Consider the following 19,022-nt stretch of genomic DNA (forward strand, 5'->3'; position numbering starts at 1 on the left):
AAAACAAAACAAAACAACAATAAAACCCAGAAGTTCAGTGGTAGTCACTCAGATTCACTCTTACGGCATCTCCGCGTGCCTTCAGATTGGACATACTACCAACCCTCCCTGCCTCTTTGCAACCCTTCACCAAACTGCCCAGTGAAAGCCCTTCCTTTTCCGAATGTTCATTCACTCTTCTTAGGGAGTCGCAACAAATAACAGCAGCAAATTTGTAGACTCAGTCTTGAAAGATATGGGATAAACTCAAGCAATGTTTTTTTGCTTTCCATTGCGCGTACGTGGGGTAGAGCACCTTTTTACATTTGTGGGCCAGGAACGAAAGCAGCCTGCACAAAGGGGCCACAGCAGCTGTCCAGAGGTCTTACACTGCATTGGTCTAAGAGAGTCTGGAAATAATAATAGCACCTACTACGTAGTAATGCTTGAATGTTTAATTATATAATCTTCCTTAGATATTTCAAATAGTGACTGGCTGTAATGAGCATCCAGCATGTGATGCCTCCATTAGGTTTCAAAGCAGATGGCCCAAGGCAGATAGACCAGGCCAGAAGGTGTTCATAGAAGCTCCACTTGCACATTGTAGGTCTATAGCATTGCCCGTTCTATTCTGTTGAGTTGTTCTCTCTCTCTCTCTCTCTCTTTCTCTCTCTCTCTCTGAGTGTGTTTGTGTGTGTAAATCTAACCCATGACTTTAAACATGATAAGCCAGCCCTCTACTGCTGTGCTTCATGCCCAGCCAAATGCATTTTTTAAAAGCATTTGTTTTACCTAAAAGATGAAGGAGCCTTGAAGCTGATATTAGCAGTCTGGCTGATCTGCTTTATATGCATCAACATGTGTGAGGACCCACCCACATCCCACTGGCAGGGCCTAGCAGGGAGAGCAATGTGGGTCCGCTGTGGGTGTGAACGACGAGGGAGAAGTCTCTCCTCTCATTCTTTCTTCTTTCTTCTCTTCATCTCCGCCCAGAACGCCAACTGGAATTAATTTCCTCTAAAGAGAGACAAATGTGTCTGTAAATCACCCTCCTTGAGGCAGGAAAAAAGTCAACTTCAAAAAGAAACAAGCTGTGTTTAATTCCCGTGATTAGCTTTCTTTCGAAGTGTTAGCCTTCCCGAGCCAGTAACTATTAGTGAGGAAGCACTTGTTCTCGGGGCACCAATGCACTGGAGTACCCTCCCCAGCTTCCACGGGAAGGGCTTGGCACAAAAGGAGACTGCCCTAACTGGAACGCAGGCAGGTGGCAGGAGGAAGAGAGACATCCCAGTGTCGGAGCATGCGGTTGTATGTACCAGTCCAGGCAAAGACCCAAAGCTGTGGTGTGGGCGGTTTCATAAATGGCGATGCTTCCCAAATGGCAGGATGCATGCTTAAAACTGAGCATCTCTTCCTCATTGCAGAAAAGGTTTGTAGCCATAGGCAAACTGAGGACGAAATACAGGCAGAACTTTGAATCTACTTATGTGTTAGTTAAGAAGTCCATTGGAGGTACTTGATGTTCATTGGCATGGGAAAAATCCTTTCAGGAGCAAGTTTTGCCTGACAGCCTCATTGAAGTCATTACAGTGATGGGCCTAGGGGACTACCCAGCACATGAGAGCCACGTTTGTTTCATATTTTCTTATGCAGTGTTAAGCTCTTGACACTTATGATACGGGGTGACTTCATGAGAGGCTGCTATTAGACATAAAATCCATAAGTAGTATTTCTCCTCATCTACTTTCTGTCTCCCGGTCATCCCACCCTCCTGCCCAAATCCCTGGAGACTCTCCCGTCTACCACCCCCTCTCTGCTCATCCCCCACTCAAACCCAGTCTTCTCTCCTTGGCAACCTCAGACTCAGGATGCTTTCTCCCTCTTCTTCCCCTTCCTGCCATGTTGCTGTTTCTCTTCATTCCGACTCGCTGGCTCACGGCTCAGTAGAAGTGATGGGATCAATTGTACCCAGTGTATTTTCCTCTTAACATAGTTATGTTTGAATTGAGGAAAGGGCTGACCCTTGGAAAGGTAGTAATAATAGGCAACTCACAAGCACTGTCAGGAAGTGATGGGGTGACAGGTGAGGTGGAATGGGGGCACCATGCTAGCAACAGGCCAAGGGTCATTCTGTGTCAGCCTTCTGGACCTTGTTACTCCAGTCTTGGGGTCACCAAACTGGAGGGCTAGAAGAAGATTTGCACACATTGGAATACACAGCAGCCATGAGTCCTCTCTGGCAGAGTGCTTTTTAATGCATTGCTTCACTCAATCCCAACAGTCTCCTTATGATTATCCCAATCTTACCGATGGAGCGACTGAGGCTTAGCCTAGGCCTGTCTTACCACGGTCACATAGCTGGAGAGTGGGAAAGCCAAAGCTGGAACCTAGTGATGAGACTCCAGGGCAAAGGATTGGAATGCTGACGTCGACTGTGGGTTATGTAGCCTTGCATGAGGAGCTGGTCTCCAGGAACCCTCTCCTCCCCCAGCATTGACCCTCTCCTGGAAGAGAGTCTGACACCCACATTCGCATTTCCTGCATCTCTCTAGGGTTATAACTCCACAAGTGGGAAGAGGCTCTCCAACTCTACGGATGTCTGTCTTTCTGGCCAAGACCTAGTTTTAATCACAAAGACTTGGCTTTGATCATAAAGTTTTATAGAGCAAATGAAAGTTTCAAGTGATAGAAGGACTGGAAGTCCTTGGAATGCAATTATTTCTCGGTCCTGGGACTTGCTGAATTTTATTAGATAGCATTCAAGCTGGTTTAACTCTTCAGTCCATGACAAACGTCTATTTTCAATTACAGCCATCTGCAGTTGCCAATATTTTCTTTTAGAATTGAAAACGGATTTGTGACTGTTTAATGAGTTTAATATTATAAAAATCAAGGTTTGAGCTGCAACCCAAAGAACTGAACAAGGGCATATGGAAATGTTTACAAGTTGGGCCTCCGGTTTTCAGAGAATATATCCAAATCAAATCAGTACGTATTTACTGATTCTCAAGTTGCATGGAGAAGAATGTGAGTACATAGACAGAGTCGTAAGCTTTGTCTAAACTGAGCTGTCCTGCTGGATCTCATAGTCCAGTCTAGACACAGTACTGGCACCTGGTTAGAGATGTCCAAGGTGGGGACTGGCACTTCTAAGGTAAATCACCTCAGCAGCTTCAACCTTTTAAATTTTATCTGCAGAGCACAAAGGCCTTGGTTTGTGCCCGTGGCCTGGTTTGCTCATACTCATTATTTGCAAGTCAAATTAACTGGAGTCTCCCTTTTAAACAAAGGAGTTTATTCATCTGCTTGAGTCAGCTGGCAGCAAGCTGGGCTTTCCCCATTAGCTTTGAGGTTCGAGTAAGAAAGGGAGAGGATACCTCTTGTGTCCCTGTACCTGCCACTGGTGGGTGATTTTAAAAACACACCCTTAGTATTAAAACTGAATTACCTCTTATTTGGAAGTCAGCATGTGCCTTTATGTGGGTCGGAGTGATGAGAAGTTGGCGACAGATCAAAATGTTCTTGCTCCATACAGTTCTATGCTCGTAGATGTTGCCGCTTCCTTTTTAAGTGCATAGTCAAGAGAAATAGATGGCTGATAATATCATCCTCTTGTTAAAAGCTCCCCTTTTAATTGCAGCAGTGCGGTCTCAGTGTTAGATGACGCATGGTCTAGAAATGTCTAGGAAGCTGTGGAGATTACCACTACACTGAAGGGCTTGTGTTACTTGCTTATTTTCCAAACTGTCCATTTGAAGTCACACTTCTCTCTGCAGAGAAAATAATGGTGCTGAGTGTCTTAGTTGTGGTTTCTATTGCTGTGAAGAGGTACCATTTACCTGTGGTGGCTCACTTACAGTTCAGAGGTTTAGTCCATTATCATCATGGGGGCAGCAAGACATCCTGCGGACAGACCTGGAGTGGGAGAAGGAGCTGAGAGTCCTTTCATCTTGACCAGTGGGCAGCAGGAAGTGGTCTGAGACACTGTATGTGGCTTGAGCATGTATGAGACCTCAAAGCCCGCTTCTACAGTGACACACTTCCTTCTAAAAGGCCACACCCACTCCAACAAAACCCCACCTAGTGCCACTCCCTTTGGGGGCCATTTTTTTTTCAAACCACCACATTGTGCTGAAGTGAGATCCCACCTACCCCAAGGCTAGATGAAATCAGGTTTGCATTGGCCTCATCTTGATTAGGCTATTCCATTAGACTTAGGTATTTACTATTTATTTATTTACCCCTTTGGGGGCTTTCTCTGTGTTTTCAGTGTGTATATAGAATTCTGTTTATGGCATTGAAGCTTTCCCGTTCTTTCAGTCTAAGCCCCTAAGTGAAGGTGGCTGCTCCAGAGCCCGTGTGTGGGAAGAACTTTGTCCCAGGGCATTGTACAACTCTTTCTAGACAGGCAAATAACATTGCTCCCTTCTGGAGACACAGAGTTCCCTCAGCACAGTCATGAATTCTTCTCAGAGGTGTCTTGGCCAGTTGAGTGACTGGAGAAATGGGAGCAGAGCAGGACAGGGTGTTCAGGGTGATCCTCAGGGTGTTCAGTTCACGACCACCAAGGTTGCAAATCCCACGGTCTTTTCTACCAGGTAGAAATGAGGTAGTCCTGCCCAACTCTGAATGAAGGGACTATGTCCAGGGCAGCTGTCTCTCTTTGAAAAGTCATTGGTTATCACCGCTGATAAAGCTTTGGTTTTACCCCAAAGTTGATGCCTAGAAGCAAGGCAGTGAGTAAGTATAACTGCACTGGTTTTTAAAACAGCTATACTTTAACAGACGTGGGTGAAGGTGGCTTAAACACTAGAAACCTTGGATCCACGTAGGATTTATGTAAAGGGGTGTTGTTTCCAGTGTACCTACTCCACCCCCACTTTGAAGGAGCTAACTGAAGCTTGGTTTTAGCTATGAAATCATTCCCCTTCTCTTAAAAGTACCTGGGCGGCAGAGATACGGTAAGCCGCTAGCTGTGTATGCTGCTGAGACATGCAAGAAGGGAGAGGTTCAGAAGGAACACACAACTAAGTTGAATCTCATTGTCTGTTTACACATCTGGATAACTAAGCGAGCACTACATCCTCTGCAGACTGTTTTTAGTACAGTGAGCTCGTCACGTGGTTTCCATGAAGCTCTTCCCGACACTGAACAAGTATTCCCAGGGATGGCAGAGCAAGGGTCAGAACTCCATTCAGCTGTGATGTTAAGACCCTCCTCTCATGGGCAAAATAAAAGCCTGAGAGCCGAACTCGGCCACGCTTCTGATATGGGAGCAGAATTAGAGCTTTATTGCTTCTTTGAGCGCCAGCAAATAAAGGAAATACCAACAAACACAGCCTGATGTCCCCAGTCCTTCTTGCCGCAGGTGAGTGTGATTCCAGTCACCATGGGGAAAGTGAGCTAAGCACAAGCATTGCTAGAATTGGCAGCTCGCAGCGCGCGCGCCCGAGGCTGGGATCCAGATGTGCTGATTACTAACTTTGCTTAAGTTGTGGTGTGAGACAATATGCTTATCTGGCTGAGTTCCTTGTTTGAAGGTGAAAGGTCACTGCCAAACGCTAACACAATGTGTCTGTTCCCTGCAGCAGCACTCTTCCCTTTCCATTTTAGAATGACTTTGATGTTTTTATAAGACCAGTCTTGGATCTGGGGGTGGAAGGTTAGTATTAATTTGCAGACGTCATGGGCTTTATTGGCCTGCTGCTGGCCACACTGAGAAGCGCCATTGGGAGGTCAGAGAAGACTCCGAACTGCAGATCTGACTGCGGCCATTACTGTCATCATTAAGGGAATAACTCAGGCCCGGAAGAGCAAGTGTGCCTATGTTCAGGTCTAAAGTAATAACACAGGCAGCCACAGGCTGAGTTTGACCCAAAGGCAGACGCTCTCCCCGGATATGAAGTTTTACTCTTTGTAAGATGTATACAGAAGTCGTGGATGGTAAAGCAAAATATACTTCATGTGCTAACCTGTTGTTTCCAAAGTGTTTGTGATAGTGAGAGGCTAAGCTGAGAAATAAATGATTCCAGAATAAGAAGTTTGTTTTTGCAAACACGAAGAAATATATCCTAACAAGGAAGGTAAAAATAACGGAAGTCTGACTGTAGTGTGTTGATTCCCTGTAAAATAAACCTGCAGTTGTCGACTGGGTGACAGCCTGAGTCACTCAGTCGGCGGGAGGATGAAGGAACGGGACAATGAAGGAGTTGTCACACCGACACAGAGCAAGAAAGAGTATGGCAGACATCAGAAACAGAGACGGAGATAAGGATCCTCAGCGCTGGGAGAGCAGATGTGGGACGAATCCTGAAGAAGGTGGTGGTTTTAGAAGTGATTTACAGAATTATCCATCTAATTGTCCTTTTGGTTGTGAGCGGTCTGTTTAGTGAGTGTGGGGAAGAAAAAAACAGGTCCCACCATGGGGCCCGAGAGCCACAGGACATTCTGTAACCACTGACTGAAATGTGATTTGCTAGGAAAAATGAGAGCCGTGGAAGCGGCTATGCCTGGGGAGAACTCCAGCTATGTATGCCATTAGCAGGCACAGACCTCATTTCATTGTTTCAAAATATAAGAAAATGAGGTTTGTTATGCGTGAACTCATAGTAGGGTGAGTGACATAGTTTGGTTCATGGATAAAGCTCAACATCGAGACTGGGTCCTAAAATATAGGCTGCTTTTTAATTTCTTACCTAGTTATGCCCCACCTTCAGTGACTGTTAGGAAGTTTCCACACACTGAAGATGGATGCTTAAAATAAATCCCACACTAGCTCAGATTTGAGAATAATAGATGATTATTTATTTAGGGATAGACTCACAAGTCAATATCCTCTGCTGGAACGGAGAACAGCAACCGAATCTCTCAGCAGGAAAAGAGACCAGACACATGCTTTTCATTGGCATAAATAGTATAAGAGGCCACGCCCCAGTGGGCACCTATTGGCTGTAGGATTTCCTACAGCAATGCACTGGGGGTTTAAGCTAAATTTACCACCACTGACTACATAGCTATGTAAAGAACATGGCCTTCCATCTCAGAGTATGTTTCATTTACCAAATGTAAGGAGAAGACAACCCAAGAGATACTATCACTCAATATATACATTTTTTAGTATTTGTATCAATTTCTGTGGAGAAAAACAATTAGAGATAATGTGAGATCATCATTCATGTATCAAATGAGCTTTGTGGACCTGTTTTGCCCTGGTTATTGTATACATGATTCACGAATTATGTATTTGCTCTGGTGGATGGGAGACATGGTTTCTATAACATTCTTTAGAAGTAACTGTGACATTTCTAAGGGCATGGTTGTGCTTTGTTCATTTTTGTGTCTCCCCCAAGTATCTAGCTTGATGGTCTTGACAGATGGCTTGTCCCAGAGGCCCTTATTGACTGAAGGCTGGGAGACACTTTATCAGCAAAGTGATTACTCAGGAAAATGCATTATCTTATAGACATTTGTTTGATAACTCTTCACTTATTTGATGTGGAATTTCCCTCAGTATGTTGTGATTACCATTAATGAATAAAGAAACTACTTTGGATCTATAGTGGGGCAGAATTTAGCTAGGCGGGGAAAACTAAATTGAATGCTGGGAGAAAGGAGGCAGAGTTGGAGAGAAGCCATGTAGCACTCCGGGACAGACGGTAGGAACTTTACCTGGTAAGCCACAGTCACGTGGCAATACACAGATTAATGGAGATGAATTAAATTAATCTGTAAGAGTTAGCCAATAAGAAGCTAGAGCTAATGGACCAAGCAGTGATTTAATTAATACTGTTGCTGTGTGACTATTTTGGAGCTAAGAGGCCGGGAACCAACAAGTGGCCTCCTCCTACACTTATTTCCACTTATAAGATCATATTGCACAGTTGTTTAGCAAACTTCAGACATAAAAGCCCATCTTTTTATTGCCATAAGGAAACTAAAACAGATTCCTAAGAATGAATGCTGGAAGTGTTTTGATTCCCTACTTTACCTTAGTAACTGCTGTTACACAAGAGGGCTGTGCAAACAAGATCTCAAATAAGTTATGTGAATTACCTGCCTTTATCAGCTCGAAGGGAGTTTCAACTTTTGGAGTGGGTCAGCCCATGTGTGATTCTGACTCTTACCACTTAACCTCTCCAAGTCCTGGGTCCTAGCTTGAAGTGAGAACAGCGGTGTTTCCCTCCTGTGCTAATGACTGTGGTGTAGATCAGTTCTGAGCAGCCAGATGTTCCAAGCCTGTGAAGAGCCTTGGGAATGTCATAGAAGGTCTGTGAATTCACAGATTCCTGCGTAAATGTACCATGAATGCCTGCGTGTTGCCCTTTCCCAAATGCACATGGAGTCATTAATTTCGCAGCTATTTATTGAACACTAGCAGCATCAGGCAGTATGAAAAAGAGTATGCACATCTGATGCTTATGTCACTGTTCGGGCAATTTCTAGGATGGGAGCAAGCAAAACGGTGTAAGGTGATGAGTAGGTAAACTTGTTGAGGAAGAATAAGGATTAAGAAGGAAAGAAAAGATCCAAAAGAAGAAAACAGGACTAATAAAAATTTTGGTTAGTGGCCAGAAAAGACATTGCTTGGGTGGCCTCACTTAAAGAAATGAGGAAATGAACCATTCAGATGCTCAGGCCAAAGCATTCCGGGTGGAAAGAGATGTGAGTACAAAGGCCCTGGTGCATACAGGGAGCAGTCTGGTCCCCAGTGGGCCTGGGAAGGATCGAGTAAGAAGGTACCGTGGGGGTGAGACTGGTGGAAGGGGCGGATCACATCAGCGTTTATTCCAGTGCAGTCACGGAAGGAGTTAAGCAGAGGAAGTGCATGGCCTGGCTTGCATTTTAGCTGTACTATTGTCCAGAGAATAAAGTGGCTGGGACTGAAGGGCCGAAGGTCAGTATGGAGGCTGCAGCAGTAGCCCAGGCTGCAGGTAACATGACCTGGAATAGGGCAAGGACACAGACACGGAAGGAGACGCTGTCTTCCAGCTGCATTTGGTGGGCCAGCTAGGATCGCTAAGTCTAGTTAATGGACTGTAGGGAGGGCAAGGGGAAGAAATACAAAGAATGTCACCGAGATGTTTGACCTGCACGTCCAGAACAAAGTTAGCACGAACTGCAAGGGAGGTTGCAGGAAGGCTCAGGGTTGGGGGCTTCATTCTGAACATGTGGAGTTTACAGGTGGATAAACAACCGGAGAAGCCATGAAGGCAACTTTGGGTGGAATTAATCAAAGCTGTGCTTTCAAGGATTGCTTAGCAGGCCAGTGAGAGGGCTCAGCAGGGAAAAAAGTGCTTCCAACCAAGTCTGGTGACTAAGTTTCATCTCTGGGGCCCATGGGGCGAAAGGAGAGACTTGACTCTTGCAAATTGTCCTCTGACTCATCTCCACCCACAAATAAATTATGTGTAATAAAAAGTTTAAGACTGTATCACTGAACCAACACTTGCACTTTCTGAGACAGTTCGAAAGTTGAAGTATTGCGTTTGTTAGAAGAAAAATGGTCCATAAAATAATCCGCCTTGAAAAAGGATCCTGTGCTATAAAAGGCTGGCTATAAAAGTAATATGTGGCCAATATTGCTTTGTTTGCCTCTTCTCTTGTTCCTTTAATACATACTTATTGCAAATTTTGCTTTATTATGCAGATTTTTAAGTCTTAGGTTTAGACTTGATATTTTTTTTTCCCTTTTCTCTAGTCAATGTTGGACTAGAAGGTCCTGGGAAGAGACACCCAGTGGGTGGTAGGATTGTATCCAGTGCTTTAGGGCATTTTGTTTTGGAAGGACATTAGACTGTCCCATGATAACATGGTATTTATGGGTTTTTCATGTCACTTGGGGCCACACGGTGTGAGAACAGAAGTAAGAGTAGAGCCCTCTGTTACTGTAGAGCCTTCAAACTGAGTAGAAGGGATGGATGGTAGTCATCGTCAATTAGCTTCAGCCCAGGCAGATGTGTGTGGATCAATTCGGGACTGTCATTTCAACACCTGTGCTTCTCAGTCTTACGCAGGGAAATATGTGCCGGCCATAGCGCACTACATTCACACCCTCAACCCCTCAAGGGACTTCAAGATCCACCTGGAAGGAATCGCCATTGGAGACGCATATTCTGATCCCGAATCGGTTGGTGGCTTTCTCTGTCTCAATCTGTCCCTTGCAGAGACTAATTCCTTTGAATTGAATAATGTCTGAGTTCTAACTTGTTAAAAGACAATGTTAACTTAGCTCACACCTAATTCTTTTTCTTTTTTTAAAGATTTATTTATTTATTATGTATACAGTATTATTCTGCATGTATGCCTGCAGTTCAGAAGAGGGCACCAGATCTCATTACAGATGGTTGTGAGCCACCATGTGATTGCTGGGAACTGAACTCAGGACCTTTGGAAGAGTAAGCAGCACTCTTAACCACTGAGCCATCCCTCCAGCCCTCACACCTAATTCGTAACTAGACTTTTCAGTGTGCCATCTTACCATTTCAGTCTCCGATGAATAATACCAGATTGTACATATATGAATATTGTGCTGTATGTGTGACTTTTCTGTGGCATATGTCCGTGTGTAGAGTTGTCTGGTTTGACTCATTCCAGCAGAAATTAATAGATCATTGCAGAAATGTTTCCTCTTGAAGCAAGGGGTGTCCCAGCCTTCTCTCTCTGGTGTTCATGTGTGTCACTTCTGTCCCCAGATTATAGGAGGGTATGCAACATTCCTGTACCAGATTGGCCTGTTGGATGAGGAGCAGCAAAAGCACTTCCAGAAGCAGTGCAGCAAGTGCATAGAGCACATCAAAGAGCAGAACTGGATAAAGGCCTTTGAAGTGAGTTCTGGGGCCCCCAGGCTGCCGCCCTTGAGCAATTAAAACCATCCGAGGGGAGGAGGGGTCAGGAGGCACACCACGCTGTTCCAGCTTTCAGGACAGTATCTACCCCCTCCTCTGCTGAGGGTCAGGAGGGGAGGTGGATGGGCATGAAGAAAAGCCCTGCCTGCCTTTCTCTGAGTTTGCTTTGGCTGTGTTTTTAATCCGAGACCATCCATCCTGTTCTGACTTCCTTAAATGCTGCCTGGGACCCGAAGGCATTCTGTAGCATCTGGAAATCAGAACCTAGGTGACCTAGGGAAGTGGATATCTGAGCTTCAGCAGACGCTTGGAAACATTCAGGAGGGTTATGTCCACAAGCAGGCACTCAGCTGGAGAAGTGACCTGGTGTGTAACCCAAGTCACATGACCGCAAGAGCCAGGATCAAAGACTACAAAATGGACTGTAATGGGAGACATCTTCCAACAGAAATAGCGTGTGTGAATATTGCCACACAGTTAACCTAACGGTTGAGCATGAGACTGGTGATATGGTTCGAACCTTTACTCTCTTGTTTTCCTTTGGATTTTGGTTATTCAAGGTGTAAGGTTACACTTAATTCTGAGATACAGGAACTTGCATCTTTTAGTCAATGCAAAGGCAAAGTAAGCAACCTTCCTCTGGCACTTTTGCTACACATCTCTAGGGACCATCCTGTCAGACATGCTGGTTAGTGACACAGGACTAGACTCAGGACCTCAATAAGCTTGCTATTAGACACATGTTCTGTGTACCTAAAGTCACCATGACTGTTCAGACGAAGGCTTGGTGTTAATAGACTTTCAGGTGCACTAGATAGGCCGATTATGACCAAAACAGGGAACATGCAAACTAGGGGAGAAAAGAGGCGACTTACAGTGATGTACATGTTACAAGCAGGGTACCAGGATCCCTGGGATGGGTTTGCTGTGAAGTCTGATAACAGCAAACTGTGCAGATGGGTTGGGAAAGGGAAGTCCCAGCCCTAGGTAGAAATGCTGACAGTTCTCTTCTGTGTCAGGATAGCAGACATGGCGGCAAAACGTGGAGCCAGAACGCCTTGTGCAGTTGTAAATACGGAGGAAGCAGGATTGTCTTGAGAGCACGGAAGATCGTGCCTCTCACTGACAATCGTAGTGTCCTCCGGATAGGTTTGGGTTTAGGCTGCCTGCTGTGCCAGAGCCAGGGAGAAGAGGAAAGCCTGAGAATTGAGCAGCACTACCAAACTGTATGTGGTGTGAGGCTGCTTTGTAAGAGGGACACATTCGCTATGGTTTTAGAGAAGCTCCCAGAGGTCCTTAAGCAGAGTCTGAAGAAAGACAGCTGAGGGGCCCGAAAAGGAAGCAAAATGATGTCCATGGCACATGATGTGACAGCCACGACACTCACAGGCTGGGAAAATTGTTAAGTTTGGGTATTTTGGGCAGTTAGAGACCATGAGTCTATGGGCCAGGAGTCTCTCCTAAACCAAATTCAGTAGAAACTTTAAACACCTCCCTTGCCATTCCTTGAAGGTATAAAATGAATCTTCAATCACTGGTCCAAGATCTTGAGATGGATTCAAGCATCTGAGTTTTCAAAGGAAGTAGACAAAGCAGTGTTGAGTACATTAGCCAAAGATGCTAAGACATCCTGAAGTTCAAGACGACACACATATCCAAATCCCAAGTTCAACAGACTAAGTCTGTTTGATGTTTTGAATTTATTTTAGTTTGTGTGTATGAGTGTTTGTCTGCATGCAGATGTGTGTACCACATGCATTTCTGGTGACCCTCGAGGACAGAACAAGGCATCAAATCCCTGGAACTGGACTGACAGTTGTTAGTCACCGCATACATACTGCCTGAACCTGGGTCCTCTGCAAGAACAGCAGTGCTCTTAATGGCTGAGCCTGCTCCCCTGGACCCAGTGTTCTGATTTATAACGATGGGTCAATGAGGAAAGGAGCAGTAACAGCTGGTGAGAACGTTGGAGACGGGCGATGCCATCCCTCCGCATGCACGGGTGGGGATGCTGGTCCCAGAGGAGGGTCATGAGTCATAGAAGGACACATGTAGATTGTGGGAGGCCCAGGGCTGGAATCATCTCCATGAATCCTAGCCCAGTGTTTCTCCGTTCCGCGGTGATTCTTGGGTATTCTCTAAAAATCCTGGAGCAGCCTCACAGTTCCACAAGAGTAAAATGGCTGATATCTGGTCCCTCCTGTCTCCTCCCTGACAATGCTCTGAATCATAGAACCTTCTCTGTGAAACAAGTTTTGGTGAGAAAGTAGATTTCCAAAGCCCGGACTAAACTAGCTGCATTACTTGTCAAATGGCAAGTGATTTTGTTTCTTGGTGAAGACAAAGCTATTGTTTTACTTTTTAATTTAAAAATTAGTGTGTGTGCACATGTGCATGTTTATGCGTTTGTGTCTGCACATGTGCCGGTTTGTGTGTGTTTATGTGTGTCTATGTACGTTTATGTGTGTTTGTGTATTTGTGTATGCTCATGTGGAGGCCAGAAGCTGATGTCCGATGTGTTCTTCATTCTCCATTTTGCTTTTTGGGTCTCTCCCTTGCCTGGGAACCCGGGAATCTCCCTATTTCCACCATCCAAACCCCGACATCATTAGTGAGCACTGTTACTCCAGGGTGTATCCATGGGAACTGAAAATTGAACTTGGGTCCTCATGCTTGTGGGGCAAACCCCTTACTAACTAACTTACCACCCTAGTCCCAGCAAACTGACTCTTTACTTATTCCTGCTACAAAACGAAACAAAAAACAGAAAAACAACCAAGTAAATAACCAACCAAAGGATCGCCAGTGCCATCACCCACAGTTTGAAGCTGAAATACCTTTATTAAGTTACCACATCCTATCTCTCCAGCCCACTTATGTTAATGAGCTAACTGTAGCAATTGTTCAGTTCCAGTGCCTTTCAGCCCGTTTAGCTACCACCTCTTTGTCAACCCCAAATCCTAAGTCTTCATTTTTCTGGCTACCCAACCTAAGCCCAGGTCTATCCACACATTCTAGCCACCAGCCTCCACTAATGCTTCCTCCAATGTCTTTGGCTAAGTCATAACCCTGGCTCTATTCCTTCTTTGCCACCTCCATGCTGGCCCTTGTTCCGCAGCCAATGGCTGGAGAAAAACCAACAGCCATGGTGACCACCCTTCCCAGTTGGTGATGGAAATTGGAGTCTATGGGTGCCCTTGGCTAGCTCCAAGACCCTGAGTCTCAGCCCACATCTCATGCCACCTCTGTTCATACTATAGGCGAGTGTTTTAGGGACCATGTGGAGGCAGTTCCTCTCACTAGGCAAACTCCCAAGCAAAAGCATCTGGTTTTACTGTCTTCTGCCTAGAATATTCTTTCCATGGTTGTCTGTATTACTGACTTTCTCCAAACCAATGGGTCATAATTGGATTGTCATCTTCCACGCGAAACTTTGTTTTTCATTGTCCCCTACATGTAGGCACGCACACCCATAATACCTCCCATTCTTCTTCTCCTTACAATTCCCCAATGCATGCATGACTGTAACACATGACACATTTTGCCTTGCCACACATATTTATTTCCCTGGAATATAAATTCTATGAGGGATGACATTTGCCTGTTACAAATGTTCAGGAAGTGAAATGAGAAAGGTTTTAAAATCTGGGGAATGGAAAGGTAGCTAAGTGGTGGTGTTTGTCATGCAATCCCAAAGATGCAGAATCTGAGCCCCATGAGCCATGTATAAACAAGAGTTCAGGCATGGTGTCATGGACTTGGGTTGAGGAGGCCAATCTACCCTACTTGATGAGTCCTAGGTGGGTAAGAGACCCTGTCTCAAATCAAACAATGGGCAGTGCCTGAGGAGTGATACCCAAGGCTATCCTTGGGCCTCCATATGTGTGTGCACGCATGTCCACATGCACACATATGTGCATATGCATATTATGTATATGTAAACACATAAACACACACCTATAGATACACACATCCTAAAAAGTAGAGTGAAAAATGTCCTGGCTGCATGATACATCAAGGGCTGTGCTTGCTAACCCTCCCTGACACTGCCCTTCCCTTCTCCATCCCTGACCTAGATCCTGGATAAGCTGCTGGATGGTGATTTAACAAACGATCTCTCCTACTTCCAGAATGTGACAGGATGCACCAATTACTACAACTTCTTACAGTGCACGGTAAGGACCACAAGTTAGAAAAGCAGTAATGTCTGCTTAACCCTTTGGACAAAAACAAACTGCCTCGGATTGGAAAATAGAGTTCAATTTAAACTAGATGGCTATGTCCAACATGTATTGTGTAATTTTATCCCTGAAGCCTTGGGGCTTGTTTCCCACTGGGCTTGTTAACTCACCCTCCATAATGTGTGATATTCTTGAGAGCTCAGAAGGGTGTCTCTTTAACTCAGTGTCCCTACTAGACCTTGTCCCTGGGAGGAGGAGTTCTGGGAAAGATGCAGGCTGGGACTGAAGCCCTGGGTGCTGGGTCTAGGCTTCAGGCTAGGAGTCTCTTGAAAACATCCAAGTTCTTTGTTCTGCACTTAAGATGGCTTAGGTAATCAACACTGCCAAGCCTCTCTGAAAATATTTGCCTTGCCTTACTTCTAACTTGAGGTGTTTAGAGCATGTAGGACAGCCCTCACCTCAAGGCCTCTGGAATATTTTTTTTTAAAGTATTCAAGTCATTTCTTTCATAAAAGCAGGCCAGAGTTGACATCTTTCGTGTAGTGTTAAATGAATAAGAGAAGGAGAGCCCGTCTGGCAGTTTGGATGTGTGGTCTCTCTGTCTACTGCGCAGGACAACACATTTGGTTTTTAAATTGCCTTATTTATGAGCCATTTGTAAGTAAAATTTGAAGTCACTTTTGGTGGGATTCCCAGCCCTGTGGTTTTGGACAATAACAAAACATGGCAGGAAACAGAGAAACAAACTTGTCATTACAATGTTTCTCTGCAGAAAGTCATATAGTCACAGCCAAAACAAAACAAAACCAAAAAAATGCTGGCAAAGCACAGAATTGTTGAACATAAATCCTAAACAGTATTCTTGTAACCTGGAGGATTTTTAAAATAATGAATATTTGCTCCTTTTTCTTTAAAGTTTAATGATTACTACAGAGACTTTAAGGGGGCTTTATTTTGTTTGCTTTTGCTTTTTAGCAAGGGCTGTGGATAACTTGTTTCATGTCTTTGATTAAGTATCAGTTTTTTTGCATAAGATATAATTCCCCCATAAATTATGAACAGTTGATTGTGGGGGAAGGAGGGACAAGACGGAGAGCTCTTAATGAACAGCAGAAAATGGCAAGTAAGCCATGGTTGTCACCCATCATGCTGCACCTGGTCAGTTAAAAACCACTTGACCATCTTCCCCAGAGCCGAGGTCAGGGAGCAATTGCCTTATGTAGTCTTTCCTCTTTCCGTTCTCCGCCATTCTTGCCAATGAGCTGACTAATTAGACGGCAAGGCTGCAAAGATTAATGGGAGAAAGAAAATCCATTCCCCAGGCAAATTGGATATTGACTGCAAATGCAGGAGACTCTCTGTGTTTGGCCTCAGTGAAGGGACTCCTCTTACCTGACTAGGGTGCCCCATTAAAGTGTCAAGCATGAAGACATGTTGACAATTTAGTCGTGCCCTGTTTACCGTGCTGTGTGCTGTGAGAGAGTCTCAGCTTTTCCTGTAGGCCATGCCTGGCATTCTCCTCCAGGACCCCTTCTGATGTTTCTTCTGCCAGGAGCTGGAGGACCAAAGTTACTATGGGAAATTCTTGTCACTCCCACAAGTGAGAGAAGCCATCCACGTGGGAAACCGGACTTTCAGTGACGGTGCTGATGTTGAGAAGTACTTGCGAGAGGACACACTGCAGTCGGTGAAGCCCTGGCTGGTTGAGATCATGGATCACTACAAGGTAAGCAGGGGACCTGGCGGGGTGGGGGGAGGGGGTCCAGCCCAGAACTCCTGGGCCACGGTGACTCAAGGGGACTTCTTTTTACTTCCTATTTTACTTCTTCCGTTCAAAAACACATCATCTATTCTAGTTATCAAATAGAAACAACCTTCTTTATTTTACTTCTCTGGGTTGTCCTTTTCATTGTTTCTTAAAAGGAAATTCCCAGTGGCATGCACCAGCCCATATACTTTGCCAGTTAAGGGAAATAAAGCCAAGAAGATGCCCAGCCTTGTCTGACGATCAGTTGTCCTTGTTTGCTCTATGTTGAGAATGTCAACTTTGTCATGGTTAATCCACAGCTGCATCTTAAGAATTGCTCTCAGTGGCTTTGATCAGTGAATACTGTTCCTGTATCTGCCACAAGCACAGTCCTGCTGGGCTTTTGCTTTGGAGTGAGCAAAAACTCCGTTCTAAACAGAACAAGGCAGGGGCTGCATTTACGGCTGACATATTCCAATTCATTGGCCACAGGAAACCCCAGTGGAAGTCACAGAGAACCGCCTCTTGGTCCCCCACTAGGAGGAAGGATGCCAAGAGCAAGTGACCTGGCAAGAAGCCCCCTGTATTTTGTCCCTTTCTTGGTACCACTCTCTTACCACTGTCCCTGCATCCTAGGGATGGTCTATAGGGCAACCCTGAAGGATGAGTGCAGAGATGAGGAAGGATTGTATCCACTGAAGCTTCCTTCTTTTGTCTGGAAGAGGCAAGTGAGAGACCCAAAATGATCTAAAGCCAAGCAGCCAGTGGTCTGTAAGGCACCTTGTGTGAATTAAGCAAATAGGTCCTGTCTTCATAGTATTTAATCTTCATTTCTCATAAATTATCCACATTCTGCTTCAGGAGACCCACAGCCTTTTCTGCTACTTTCCAGCATGGGGAACATTCACATCTATGACGTCTGTGTGGGAATGGTCCTTGGGATTCTCAGTGTACCATGTGCACTCTGGTGCAGGGAGCATCTAAATGCGTGCATACTTACCAGCTTCTGTTTTAGAATATTCCCACCTGGAAGGTTCACCTTTTCTGGTCCTGCCCCTAGTACATGGGGTTTATCATTTGTGTAATGTCTACTAGCCAGCGGAACATGAGGAAACTCTACACTCTAGGGATGAAGGGACCACACTGAATTAGGCCTGCATTTCAACCATGCTTGCTTTTGGCTCTGCTGAGAAAATATGGTTCTTGTTTCTTCTTAGTCTATTCTTCTCTCCAAGTGATTTCCCCTTGGGTGAGCTTTATAACATGCTGCTGCCATTCTGGGTCTTGTTCTGACACATATGCAGGTGCAGACCTGAAGTACATGTCCACGACTAAGGAATGAATAAAAGAAATCTCAGCAGCTGGGCGGTGGTGGCACACACCTTTAATTCCAGCACTTGAGAGGCAGAGGCAGGCGGATCTTTGTGAGTTTGAGGCCAGCGTGGTCTACAAGATCTAGTTCCAGGAGAGGCTCCGAAGCTACAGGGAAACCCTGTCTCAGAAAACCAAAAAAAGAAACCTTAGCTATATCAAAAATGTACCCAGAAAGCCTGTCACAACTAACTAGCTACTTATTGTCCTTAAATTTATTAAACGAAAAAGCACTTAACACTTGTCTTTGAAGACATAAAAAGTTAGAGATACCATAAAACATATCCAAAGTGGTTCTGCTGAAAAAAAATCTCAATGTTGTTCTTTATTATTTGGGTCCTGGGATGGACAGAGATATATCTACACACACACACACACACACACACACACACACACACACACACACACACACATGCACGCACGCACGCACGCACGCACGCACACCTGGATTTGGGTCCTTTCTCAAGCACATGAGGTTAGGATGAAGCCTACAGAATTCCTGGGGGGTATAATGCTCCAAACGTTGCCCAATCATCTCAAGCTGATCCTTGGATGATAAAGGGACTAAGTACCCTGACTAGAGTACATTTGGATATTTTAGCATCTCCCCTTCTTGCCCCTATAACCCAAATCGCCTGTCTTGAATCTCCCTGGCTGCCACGACAAAATACTTGACTGGAGAATTTCCATTCTACAAAAGCTGACTGCTCACAGTGCCAGACACTGCTGTCTGCAGGGAATGCTGGGGGAGTGTGAGTCAGACTCCTGCTGTCTTCTTGCTGGGTCCTCCCTGGCTGGAACTCCTTTATAGGGTTTAATCCCGTCCTCAAGAGCTCCACTCTCATGATTCCATTCCTTTCCAAGTCCCCACATTGGAGATTAGCTATCAGCATATGAATT

General features: G+C 45.0%; 1 protein-coding gene across 1 annotated transcript in view; it reads left to right on the forward strand.

Moving 5' to 3' along the window:
• Positions 1-19,022, forward strand: part of Cpvl (carboxypeptidase vitellogenic like) — a 107,434-nt gene that overhangs the window by 34,784 nt on the left and 53,628 nt on the right. Inside the window, exons 8-11 of the mRNA XM_048440145.3 lie at positions 9,983-10,105; positions 10,671-10,802; positions 14,900-14,998; positions 16,557-16,730. Of these exons, the coding sequence (XP_048296102.3) occupies positions 9,983-10,105; positions 10,671-10,802; positions 14,900-14,998; positions 16,557-16,730 (528 nt within the window). The remainder of the gene's footprint in view (positions 1-9,982; positions 10,106-10,670; positions 10,803-14,899; positions 14,999-16,556; positions 16,731-19,022) is intronic.

Source organism: Myodes glareolus, chromosome 6, assembly GCF_982192425.1.
Source record: "Myodes glareolus chromosome 6, mMyoGla1.1, whole genome shotgun sequence".
Taxonomy (NCBI): Eukaryota; Metazoa; Chordata; class Mammalia; order Rodentia; family Cricetidae; genus Myodes; species Myodes glareolus.